Raw genomic sequence first — 13023 nt, forward strand, 5'->3', positions numbered from 1 at the left:
CTGCGCTGCGGGCTGCCCTGGGCCGGCCGGCGGGGCGGCGCTGTGGGCTCCGCGGGCTCCCCGACGCCGGCGGCTCCCGGCGGCTCCCGGCGGCCGCCGCTCTCCCCGCGCCCCGCCCCGCGCCGCGGCCCCGGGGTCCCCGCCATGCGCCCCGGCTAGCGCGCCCCCCGCCGGCTCCCGCGCGGCTCCCGCTCCCGCTCCGGCTCCGGCTCCCGCTCCCGCGCCGCGCCCGCCGGCATGCTGCGCCCGCTGCTGCTCGCCGCGCTCTGCCTGGCCGGCCGGCCGGACCCCACCCGCGGCTGCCAGCTGCCGTCCGAGTGGAGGCCGCTGAGCGAGGGCTGCCGCGCCGAGCTGGCCGAGATCATCGTGTACGCCAGGGTGCTGGCGCTGCACCACGAGGTGCACGGCCCCTACAACTACCTGCCGTGGCAGTACGAGGCCGGCGACGCGGGGCTCTTCTACTCGGCCGAGATCGAGATGCTGTGCGACCAGGCGTGGGGCAGCATGCTCGAGGTGCCCGCCGGCTCCAGGCTCAACCTCACGGGCCTGGGCTACTTCTCGTGTCACTCCCACACCGTGGTCCAGGACTACGCCTACTTCTTCTTCCTCAGGTGAGCGCCGCACCTCACCTCGGCCCGCGCCTCCTCCCGCGCTCTTTGCCCCCCCCGCCCCCACCCCAGGGGCACCTGGAGCCAGCCCGGGAACTCCAGGGATCCTGGAATACGCCTTGGGCTCCTTTCCTTTTAACTCTTTTTTTTTTTAATTTATTTTTTATTGGTGTTCAATTTACTAACATACAGAATAGCCCCCAGTGCCCATCACCTTTTAACTCTTTATTCTCTCCTGCTCCGTGCGACGTCTGGACAAAGGTCCTGGGTGTATTCGGCTAAGGCCACTGAAAAAACAGAAACCAGGGAGGATTTCTGGGCTGAATGCATCAAAGAGTGTTGCAGGCAAAAGCCCAAGGTGGTTTCCAACAATCCACTTGGCTCCTCTTTTTATTCTTTTTAGAGAAAAAGAATAAACTAACTTATTTATTTCCTAACTCTGGGAAATAAACAAGGGGTAGTGCAAGGGGAAGTGGGCGGAGGTGTTGGGGTGACTGGGTGATGGGCAATGAAGGGGGCACTTGGCGGGATGAGCACTGGGTGTTATGCTATATGTTGGCAAATTGAACTCCAATAAAAAAAATAATCGGATTCACTGGGAGTAGCTTGGGATGGTGAGGGCGGGGGCATCAACTTTCAAGTCAGACTGTTGTTGGAATTCCAGCTCTGCTCTCCCTGTGAATTTTTGAACAAATTGTGTTGGGAAGAACCTCAGTTGCCTCCCTCTCTCCCTACGCGGGAAACCAGGTTGGTTGAGATGAAAACACAGTGAAGCCGCAGCACACTTGTGCAGGTGAGCTAAGGAAGGCCCAGTTCCTCTTTGCCGCACCTGCTTGAATGCCAAGTTAGGGATGGTGAGGCGTGCAGCCCAACTGTCCCTTTGTTTCACCCCTTGTCCACCACCAGCAGATCTCAGTGCCTGGCTTTTCAAAATAGCAGAGATTTAGGTGGGGGGGGCCTGCTGGGGAGGAGGACCTGGCTCCCAGTGCTTTGAAGAACCTAGGTGAAGCAGGCAGGAGGCCCCCTCCGACTGGAGACCCCTGGAATCTTGTCAAGTTCCATGAAAGTTGGCCTGCAGTCAAGATGGAATTCATGCGTGTGAGTTCAGTCAATGGGTTTGAAGTTTGAGATAGAGAACAGCAGGTGGAACCCTAAATGCATTGGCTGCCGCCGGTTGAATTAGAGTGCCCTAGAGCAGCTGCGAGAAACGTTGACCTGGAATGTTACCTACATATCTAGCTAGTGAGTGAGTGAACCCACAGTCCAGACTGGCAGTGGCTCCAGTCTCCCCAGTCCGGGAAGCAGCGACGAGGACCTTTGGAATGACCATGCCCTCAGTCTGCAGATTCACTTTTAGCTCTTGAGATTTCACATGAGCCTGAACAAGAAAACCATAAGATCCACCCGGGGACGTTCATAAGCTCATGGCAACACATGTTTTCCATATTGGAGCCAGAACCTCTAAGTTTAGAATACATGGCGTGCTTTGTGTTGGCTTGGGCGGTTTGCTGAGATTATGTTGTGCCCCCCCCCCCTTTTTTTAAATTTCTGGGGAAGTATAGTTTCTAAATAAAGTCAGCAAGGAGTGAGGTGGTATCTGTGATACAAAGAAACTCAGATTTCTCCTGTTTTTCTTGAGGAAGGATACTGAGAACCCAGCTATAAAGCTACTAGTCGCTGAAACTTTATTTTCCGAAGAAAAAAGCTGGAGAACTTGAGCAGACATTATATTTTCCTGATTTTTATCATGAAAGAGCTTTGTCCAGTGGCTCTGTGGTGGTCAGCCAGCCCTTTCATCTTTCCCTCTGACATATTTACAGAAAGTTTAGGGCAGAAATACAGAGTCCACTGGTAGTCTGACAGATTTGCATTTCACAGGGCTGTGTTGCCCTGAAGTGTGTTAACAACGGCATACAAATCATTCCTCCCCTGTTATTCTGGGACCTGGTGAGATCAGGACAGATTCTGGGCAGTGTCACAGGGAAAAGTGGCAGTGGAGGCTCACTGGTGAGTCCCTATTTGTGCTGGAGGGTAACTTCTCCCTCTCTTCTCTGTACGGGATTTCTTTGTCTTTCCAACAGGCTATTTATTCTTAGCTCGATGAAAATGTTAATGTCTATACTGCACTTGCTCTATGCCAGATACTTTATCTAATGCGGTCCTTGCACCCCATCATGGTGGTGGAATAGCGACTGGAATAGTGAAGCTTAGGTAATCCAGGAAACTCCTCTCCAATCAGATATGTGACAAGTAGCAATGGCGGGATTCGAACCTTGGTCATTATAACTGGCTTTCATTTCCTTTGAGAAACAAGGAACACTGTGAAAAAGTAGGCCACTTGGGAGATATACAAGTAGACAAACACATCTGCACAACGTCCCTCCCCGGCAACCCTTCATCCAAACTCCCCTTTTGGAAAACCTTAAGGATAGACTCCTGTAGTGTGAGGCAGAGAAACACTTAGAAATGGTAAGTCCTCTAACGAGAGTCCTGTGAGACCTAGTTGTGTAATGGCAAGATGGTCCGTCTTTACAACTCTTGATTAAAGCTGGTATACCCTATGGCTGTACAGCCTACAGTTCTACTTTTTTTCCTCTTTGTTCCCATTAGGATGGATGAAAACTATAATCTCTTGCCTCACGGAGTCAATTTCCAAGATGCCATCTTTCCAGACACTCAAGAGAACAGAAGGATGTTTTCCAGCCTTTTCCAGTTTTCGAACTGTTCTCAAGGGCAGCAACTGGCAACTTTTTCCAGTGACTGGGAGATCCAGGAAGACAATAGGGTAAGAATTGTTCCCGTGTCACAGCGAAATAATAGAATAGCTACGTCTTGTCTGAATTTCGTGACTAAAGGAGTCAAGAGTACTCTTCCAGAAGCCCAGACCTTTCCCATTCCCCTGGCGTTTAAACAAACAGACAAACAAACTTCTTATAAACTAACTAGATTCCTGAGACTTTACTAGCTGGTATGGGGTTCCTCATAAAGTGAAAGAACAGATTGAATGAAGGTGGGAACCTATCCTTAGTTTCTCCTCTTGTAAGATGGGAACAAACTACATCATAGGGTTGATGCAGTGGGATTTACCTATGTAAGAAAAAAAGTAAAAAAAATGAAAATATGTAAAGCCTCTAACATAGTGCATGACAGAGTAAGTACTCAGTACATGAGAGCCATTATGATTATTAGATCATTACTGTTATTGATAGCATAAGGCTCTAGGGAATCTTCTAAGGGAGAAGAGAAAGTCCTCCAGGAAATGGTTGTCCTAGCTAACCCTTCCATGATTGTTAACTCTAGTTGTGAAGACCTGGAGGCATAGGGTGGCCAAAGCAGTGTGGAATGTAAGGGTTAAGATAATTTGGGGTATGAAAATGTAAAAGAGATCTGCCCATCTGGGACAGTTGTCAGAGTTGTGGGGAGATTTTGAAAACTGTCACTGTCGCAGACGGCACTGCCATACTCAAGCTGGGATGACTGTAGGACCAGATCAGTAGAGGAGGTGGCCCCAGGCCAGGTCTCCCATGTTTTTAGGGCAGTGTGAGAGACTGCTAGAAGTGTTCTGATGGGGGGAGGGTGTAGGCATCTCATGGGACAAGGACTATTTTTATGGGTTGATGAACTAATTTGCACATGGTAAGTGGCTCCCATGGGTCCCCACATCTAGAAGTGTAGAATGGTAGTCAATAGAGTTTCTCTTCCACGTCTGATGCCTACCCATCTGGTTCCCACCTACCCTTTAAACAAAGAGTTACTGTTCAATGAGTATTTTCATCCAACAAATAATTCAAACTTATGTTATTTATGGTCTCCTTTGACCCAAGTGGCAGCCCACTACGCATACTTGGCTATACGTTGCCTTTATTCACAAGTAGATCTTGAAGATCTTTCTATATCAGTGTAGGTGAAGTTGCCTTAAATGGCTGCATAGCATTCCATTGAGTGCATGTATCACAATATATTTAATCAAGTCCTCTGTTAATAGGTGGTTAGCTTTGTTTCCAGTATGTTGCTGTTACAGAGTGTGTGGACATGTATGACATTCGACATCAGTTTGTGGGACTGCAGAGTCCAATCTTTAGCAAATACTGTATACCTACTATAAAGCAGCTACTGTTTTAGATGTTAGTTTTTCAATATTGAGCAAAATACAAAGCCCCTGTTCTCCTGAAGCTCATAGTCCTAGTGTTGGTGATTGACAGAATCAAAAGACCCCATTAATGATCTCATAATTTTAAATGAAAACATATGCTCCCCCCAAAAAAATATCAGGGATTCTGACCTAGACTTAAGGGTAAAGAAAGCCTTCTCTGTTGAATTGATACTGAAGCTAAGATTTGATGGATGAAGAGGCATCCTAGTTAATGCTGGGATCAGGGAGATATGAGAGCACTCCAAAGAATCTGTGGAAAGTTCCTGTGGCAGCACAATGCATGATGCCTTTGAGGGAATGAAAGAAAGCTCCTTGGCTGGAGCAAAGGGAGTGACTGAGGAGGATGGGACAAGAGCTTGAGTTGGGGCCAGACCTAGTGAGGATTTGGGCTTTGTCCTAATTCTGATGGGAAACCTTTTATGTTGTGAAAGGAAGGGGGACAGGATCAAGTTTACATTTTGAAAAACCTACTGGGTTGGAGGGAATCCAAGTGATGTGGTGAGAACAGGAAGTGGTTATAAAGCTCCTAGGTAGTTGCTGGACTATGTAGAGGCGGTAGGGATGGAGTAAAGTGGACAAATTTGAGAGAGATTTAGGGGATAAGATTAGGTGTTCCTGATGGTTTGGTCACAAAGAGGTAGAGGAGGGTCAAAGCTAACTTCTTTGTTTCTGGTGTGAGCTGCATGCCAGGACTGACTCTGCGAGATGTGAATAGGAAAGGTTTGGTAGGGGAATTCAGGTGTCGGATGCTGAATGTACAGAGTTGAGGGGTTCTTGAGCCATCGGAGTCATTTTGAGCCAAGTGAGCTCTTGAATAGGGGTTGAATCTGTAAGTTTGGAGCTTTTTAGAAGAGCTCTAAGTGGAAAATCGACCTTTGGGACTTAACAATAATTCAGTGTCTGTTGAGACTGGATGTGAATGAGATTTTCAGGGATTTTTTGCACATAGGGAGAGCAGAGTATAGGCCCTAGAGTAGGACTGAGCCTTGTGGAATGCTAACAATGGTTGAGAAGGAGCATTCAGAGATGTAGAGGGAAAGCCCGGAGGGTCAAGGGTACAGAGTGTTCCTAGAAGGATGCGTGATCATCAGAGCCAAAAGCTGTTGCGAAGTCAAGTAAAATGATTATTGAGGAGTAAGCTCTCTTAGGTGACCTAAAGGAGGACATTTTCCATAACATGAGGGAATAGGGTGGTGGGGCATGAGTGAGGGTAGACAACTCATCAAGGAGTTGAAGTTTGCCTGTGGATGGTTTCATACATCTAAGGCTGCTGGTGAAGGGGGTAGAATAGTTGAGGGAAGGGGTTTTGTTGTATTTAAAGATGGCAGCCATCCTGTTCACACCACTTGGTCTCTGTTTTCCTGCTATTCAGACCCTGCCTACTCAGGTTGTCCAAACTACCCAAGGGCAGAGATAACTATTTTATTTACTGTTGTAGGTTTGGTGCACCCTTTTATGGGTTTTACACATTTGTTACTTAGACATCCTGTCTCTCATCCAGAAAGACAGGATGCCTAAGTAAGCAGAAGCCTTCTGTCTCATTTTCTACATTAATATCAAAAATCCATATGCAATAAAATTGACTCTCTTGCATATGCTGTTAAGAGTTGTGATTATACAACCATGTGTATTTATCAAAACTAACCCCAGTGCCCGAAAAGTACCATTACTGCAAAGAACCTCCCTTCTGCCCTTTTTTGGTCAGACCCTTTCCTAACCTGAACTCATGGGGTCTACTACTCCAACACTGGTTGTGCATTTTCCAGAGTACCTTATGAATGGACTCATACAGTATGTTGCTTTTTTTTTTCCTTTCGATTGGCTGCTTTTACTTAGCATGATACATTTGATAATTGTTTTGTGTTCATTCGTAGTTCACTTTATTTTTAGTTGCTGAGTATTCCACTGTGTCTCAGGGATGTACCACAGTTTTATTTATCCAGTTGTCAGTTGAGAGAGATTTAAGTTGTTCACAATCTTAGGCTACCAGACCGAAAAGACCCACGTACAGGTTGTGGTATGCACATAAATTTCAGTGTGTCTTGGGTAAATACCTGTGATGGGTTTGCTGGGTCATAAGGTAAGTGTATGTCTAATTTTGTAAGAAACTGCAAAATTCTTTTTGAGAGCGGCAGTAATGTTTTGGATTTGTATTAGCAATGTATGAAAGCTCCAGTTCTGCATCATCATCAGTACTTGGTATGGTCAGAAAAAACAGACATGCTGATAGGTGTGCAGTGGTAACTCATTGTATATGTGTGTGTTTGGTTTGTTCTTAGATTCCACATGTAAATGAAATCAGACAGTAATTGTCTTACTCTGTCTGACTTAGCGTAATGCTCTCAAGGTCCATCCTTCATCCATTTTGAAAATGGCGGGGTCTCCTTTTTAAAGGCCAAATAATCTTTGTGTGTATACATACCACAGTTTCTTTTTTTTCCCCAGATTCTTTTTTTTATAAATTTATTTTTTATTGGTGTTCAATTTGCCAACATATAGAATAACACCCAGTGCTCATCCTGTCAAGTGCCCCCCTCACTGCCTGTCACCCAGTCACCCCCACCCCCCGCCCTCCTCCCCTTCCACCACCCCTAGTTTGTTTCCCAGAGTTAGGAGTCTTTCATGTTCTGTCTCCCTTTCTGATATTTCCCACTCTTTTTTTTCTCCTTTCCCCTTTATTCCCTTTCACTATTTTTTATATTCCCCAAATGAATGAGACCATATAATGTTTGTCTTTCTCCGATGGACTTACTTCACCCAGCATAATATCCTCCAGTTCCATCCACGTGGAAGCAAATGGTGGGTATTTGTCATTTCTAATGGCTGAGTAATATTCCATTGTATACATAGACCACATCTTCTTTATCCATTCGTCTTCTTTATCCTTTCATCTGCCATTGGGCATATAGGTTGTTTCCTGTCTTGGCTATTGTGAAAAATGCTGCACTGAACTGGGGAGTGTAGGTAAGTCTTCAAGGTAATGATTTTATCCAGTTTGGGTTTATACCCAGAAGTGGGATTGCTGTATCATCTGGCAGTTCTATTTTCAATTTTTTAAGGAACCTCCATACTGTTTCCCATAGTGGCTGTATCCATTTACATTCCCATCAGCAGTATATGATGGACCTACCTCTTCTCCACATCCTTGCAACACGTGGTATCTTCTAGTTTTTGGGTAATAGCTGTCCTAACAGGTGCAAGGTAATACTTCATGGTACTTTTGGTTTGCATTTCCCTGATGATTAGTGATGTTGAGCATCTTTTCATGTGTGTTGGCCCTCACTATGTCCCTGGAAAAGTGGCTAGTCAGGTCCTCTGCCCATTTTTTAAAATTTATTTTTTATTTTTATTTTTTATTTATTTATTTATTTTTTTTTTTTATTTTTTTTTTATATTTTTATTTTTTAAAAAGATTTTTATTTATTTATTTATTCATGACACACACACACACACACACACACACACACACACACGCAGAGACACAGGCAGAGGGAGAAGCAGGCTCCATGCAGGGAGCCCGACGTAGGGACTCGATCCTGGGTCTCCAGAATCAGGCACTGGGCCAAAGGCTGCACTAAACCGCTGAGCCACCCGGGCTGCCGTGCCCATTTTTTAAAAAATTAAATTTCAACTGAGTTAACATATAGCATATTACCAGCTTCAGGGGTAGAATTTAGTGATTCATAAGTTGCATAGAGCACCCAGAGCTCATTACATCAAGTGCCCTCCTTCATGTCCATCACCCAGTTACCCCATCCCCTCCCCACATCCCTTCTAGCAGCCCTCAGTTTGTTGTCTATGGTTAGGAGTCTCTTATAATTTTTCTTATTTTAATTTTCCTGCTCTTCCTCTTTGTTCATCTGTTTTGTCTCTTAAATTCCACATATGGTATTTGTGTTTCTCTGACCATTTTTCTTAGCATAATACCTTCTAGTTCCATCCACGTCATTGCAAAATAGCATTATTTCATTCTTATCTAAATAAAATTCTATTCCATTCCACACACACAGAACCTACACCTTTATCCATTCGTCTGTCAATGGACATCTGGGTTCATATTTTGGCTATTGTTGATAATGCTGCTATAAACATTGGGGTGCATGTGCCCCTTCAAGTCCCTAATTTTATCTCCTTTGGATAAATACCTAAGAATGCAAGTTGCTGGGTTGTAGGGTAGTTCTATTTTTAACTTTTTGAGGAACCTCTGTACTGTTTTCCAGAGTGGCTTCACCAGTTTGCATTCCCACCAACAGTGTAGGGTGGGTTCCCTTTCCTCCGCATCCTCGCCAACATGTTGTTTCCTGAGTGGTTAATTTTGACCATTCTGACTGGTGTGAGGTGGTATCTCCTTGTAGTTCTGATTTGGATTTCCCTGATGCTGAGTGATGTTGAGCATTTTTTCATGTCTGTTGGATGTTTGTCTTATTTGGAGAAATGTCTGTTCATGTCTTCTGCCCATTTCTTGACTGGATTGTTTGTTTTTTTGGAGGTGTTAAGTTTGGATTACTAGCCCCTTATCTAATATGTCCTTTGTGAATATCTTCTCCTATTCCATAGGTGCCTTTTAGTTTTGTTGATTGTTTCCTTTGCCATCCTCTATTTTTAAATCAGATTATTTTTTTTGGTGTTATGTGGGTTCTTCATATGTTTTGGATATTAACCCCTTATTGGATATATCCTTTGCAAATATCTTCTGTCATTCAGTAGGTTGCCTCTTCAGTTTGTTGATGGTTTCCTTCACTGTGCAAAAGGCTTTAGTTTGAAGCGGTTTTAATTTCTGCTTTTGTTGCTTTTGCCTGAGGAGACTTATGCAAAAATCTTCTCAGACTAATGTCCACAAGTTTACTGCTTATGTTTTCTATTAGGAGTTTTATACTTTCAGGTCTTACGTTTACAGTTTTTAATACATTTAGAGTTTATTTTTGTATGTAGTGTAAGAAAGTGGTCCAATTTTATTCTTTTCTTGTAGCTGTTCACTTTTTCCAACATTATTTATTGAAGAGACGGTCTTTTCCCTGTGGTATATTCTTGCCTCCTCCTTTGTAGATTAATTAACCCTATATATGTGGTTTATTTCTGGGCTTTCTATTCTGTTCCTTTGATCTCTGTGTCCTTGTGCCTGTACCATAATGTGTTGATTACTGTAGATTTGTAGTGTAGCTTGTGATGTGGAAGGATGATACCTTTAGCTTTGTTGTTCTTTATCAAGATGGCTTTGGCTATTCATGGTCTTTTGTGGTTCCATATAAACTTTAGGATTGTTCTATTTCTGTGAAAAAATGCTATTGGTATTTTGATAGGGATTACATTGAATATATAAATTGTTTTGAGTAGTATGGACATTTTAACAATACTAATTCGTCCAATCCATGAGCATGGTATGTCTTTCCATTTGTGTCTTCAACTTATTTCATCAGTGCTTTATAATTTTCATGGTATATATGTTTCACATTTTTGGTTAAGTTTATTCTTAGGCATTTTATTATTTTTGTGCAATTGTAAATGGGATTGTTAATTTCTCTTTCCAATAATTCATTATTAGCGTATAGAAATCCAACAGATGTCTGTATATTGATTTTATATATTAGGGTTTCCTATATTTAATGTCCTATCATTTGCACATAGAAACCATTGTTTTTCTTCCATTCCAATTCGGATGCCTTTTCTTCATGTCTAATTTCTCTGGCTAGGACTTCCAGTACTATGTTGAATAAAAGTGATGGCAGTGACTATAATCTTGTCTTGTTCCTGATTATTATAGAGGATAAGTTTTCAGCTTTACATTATTGAGTGTGATGTTACTTGTAGTTTTTCATACATGGTCTTTATTATGTTGAGGTATGTTCCTTCGGAACTCACTTTGTTGAGATTCTTTATCAAAAATGGATGTTGAAATTTTCTCAAGTGCTTTTTCTTCATCTATGGCAATAATCTGGTTTTTATCCTTCATTTTGTTGAGGTGCATTATCATGTTGATTTTTGTGGTTCTTGGGTCATCCCTGGAATAATTCCCACTTGATTGTATTGAATGATCCTTCTAATAAATCTTTGAATTTATTTTGTTGAGGATTTTGCATCTATGTTCATCAGGAATATCGGCCTATAATTTTTCGTAGTATTTTTCTTTTTTTTTTTAATTTTTATTTACTTATGATAGTCACAGAGAGAGAGAGTGAGAGAGAGAGAGAGAGAGGCAGAGACACAGGCAGAGGGAGAAGCAGGCTCCATGCACCAGGAGCCCGACGTGGGATTCGATCCCGGGTCTCCAGGATCGCGCCCTGGGCCAAAGGCAGGCGCTAAACCGCTGCGCCACCCAGGGATCCCCGTATTTTTCGTTTTGATAACAGCAATCCTGGCCTTGTAGAATGTATTTGGGAACATTAATTTGTTTGAATAGTGTGAGAAGGATAGCTATTAATTCCACTTTAAATGTGTAGTAAAGGAGATCTCGGGGGGGCTCAGTGGTTTAGCGCCTGCCTTCGGCCCGGGGCGTGGTCCTGGAGTCCTGGGATCGAGTCCGGCATCGGGTTCCCTGCATGGAGCCTGCTTCTCCCTCTGCCTGTGTCTCTGCCTCTCTCTCTCTCTTTCTCTGTGTGTGTGTATCTCTCATGAATGAATGGATAGTCTTTAAAAAAAATAAATAAAAGTCTGGTAAAATTCACTGGTATTGTGTCTAGTTCTGGAGTTTTGGGAACTTTTGATTACTAATTCAATTTCTTTACTAATAGTCCGTTCAGATTTTACATTTCTTCCTGACTCAGTATTATGTTACTATGTTTTTAGGGATTTACTTGTTTCTCTTAGGTTTTTCAATTGGTTGGTATGCAATTGTTGGTAGTCTTTTATCACTTGTATTTCTGAAGTGTTAGTTGTAACTTCTCTTTTGAGTGTGAATCTGCTCCTTTTTTTCTTGATGATTTGGTTAAAGATTTATCAGTTCAAAAAAACCTTATTTTTTTTAATCTTTTCAAAAAGCCAGTTCCTAGATTGATCTTTTCTATTGTAATTTTAATCTGTATATCATTTATTGCCTCTCTGATCTTTATTTCCTTCCATCTACTAACGTTGGGCTTTGTTTTTCTTTTTCTAGTTGCTTTAGGTGTAAGTTTAGATTGTTTTGAGGTTTTTATTTTGTTTTCTTTTGACAAAGGCCTGAATTACTATAAATCTCCCCCTTAAAACTACCTTTACGGTGTCTCAGAGATTTTTGAACAATTTTCCATTTTCATTCATCTCCAGATACGTTTTGATTTCTTTTTTTTATTTCTTCCCTGGGTAAGTAGCATATTGTTTAGCCTTTTTATGTTTGTGTTTTTCCAGTTTTTTTTCTTGTAATTTCTAGTTTCATACCTTTGTGGTCAGAAAAGGTGCTTGATAGGAATTTAGTCCTCTTAAATTTATTGAGACTTTTTTTCCTTTTAAAGATTTTATTTATTTATTTATTTATTTATTTATTTATTTATTTATTCATTCATTCATTCATTCATTCATGAGAGACAGAGAGGCAGAGACACACACAGGCACAGGAATAAGCAGGCTCCCTCTGGGGAGCCTGATGTAGGACTTGATCCCAGGATCCCGGGATCATGACCTGAGCCAAAGGCAGATGCTCAGTCACTGAGCCACCCAGATGCCCCTTATTGAGACATCTTTCATAGCCTAACTTGTGATCTATCTTGGGGCATGTTCCATGTGAATTTGAAGAGAATGTGTATTCTGCTGTTGGATGAAATGTTGCATATGTGTCTGTTGAGTCCATCTGGTCTAACATGTCATTTAAAGCTACTTTTTCTTTATTGATTTTCTGTCTGGATGATGTATCAATACTATAAGTGGGGTTTTAAGGTCTCACTCAGTATATTACTGTCAATTTCTTTTATGTCTGTTAATATTTGCTTGATCTATTCGTATGTTCCTATGTTAGGTGGATAGGTATTTATAATTATGTCCTTTCGTTGGATTGATTTCTTTATCATTATGCAATGCCCTTCTTTGTCCCTTGTGATGGTCTTTGTTTCAAGTCTATTTTGTCTAGTAAGTGTTGCTACCCTAGCCTTTTTTTTTTTTTTAATTTCCATTTGGATAGAATATCCTTTTCCGGGGCACCTAGGTGGCTCAGTGGTTGAGCATCTGCCTTTGGCTCAGGTCGTGATCCTGGGGTCCTGAGACCGAGTTGCCCATCGAGCTCACTGCTGGGAGCCTGCTTCTCCCTTCGCCTGTGTCTCTGCTTCTCGCTCTGTGTCTCTCATGAATAAATAAATA

At 42.6% G+C, this 13023-nt stretch overlaps 1 protein-coding gene across 1 annotated transcript in view; it reads left to right on the plus strand.

Moving 5' to 3' along the window:
* Nucleotides 1-222: 222 nt before the first annotated feature.
* The window catches only part of CCDC3 (coiled-coil domain containing 3), a 114977-nt gene continuing 102176 nt past the window's right edge, over nucleotides 223-13023 (plus strand). Inside the window, exons 1-2 of the mRNA XM_025445265.3 lie at nucleotides 223-611; nucleotides 3219-3393. Of these exons, the coding sequence (XP_025301050.1) occupies nucleotides 238-611; nucleotides 3219-3393 (549 nt within the window). The 5' untranslated portion in view covers nucleotides 223-237. The remainder of the gene's footprint in view (nucleotides 612-3218; nucleotides 3394-13023) is intronic.

This window comes from Canis lupus, chromosome 2, assembly GCF_003254725.2.
Source record: "Canis lupus dingo isolate Sandy chromosome 2, ASM325472v2, whole genome shotgun sequence".
NCBI lineage: Eukaryota > Metazoa > Chordata > Mammalia > Carnivora > Canidae > Canis > Canis lupus.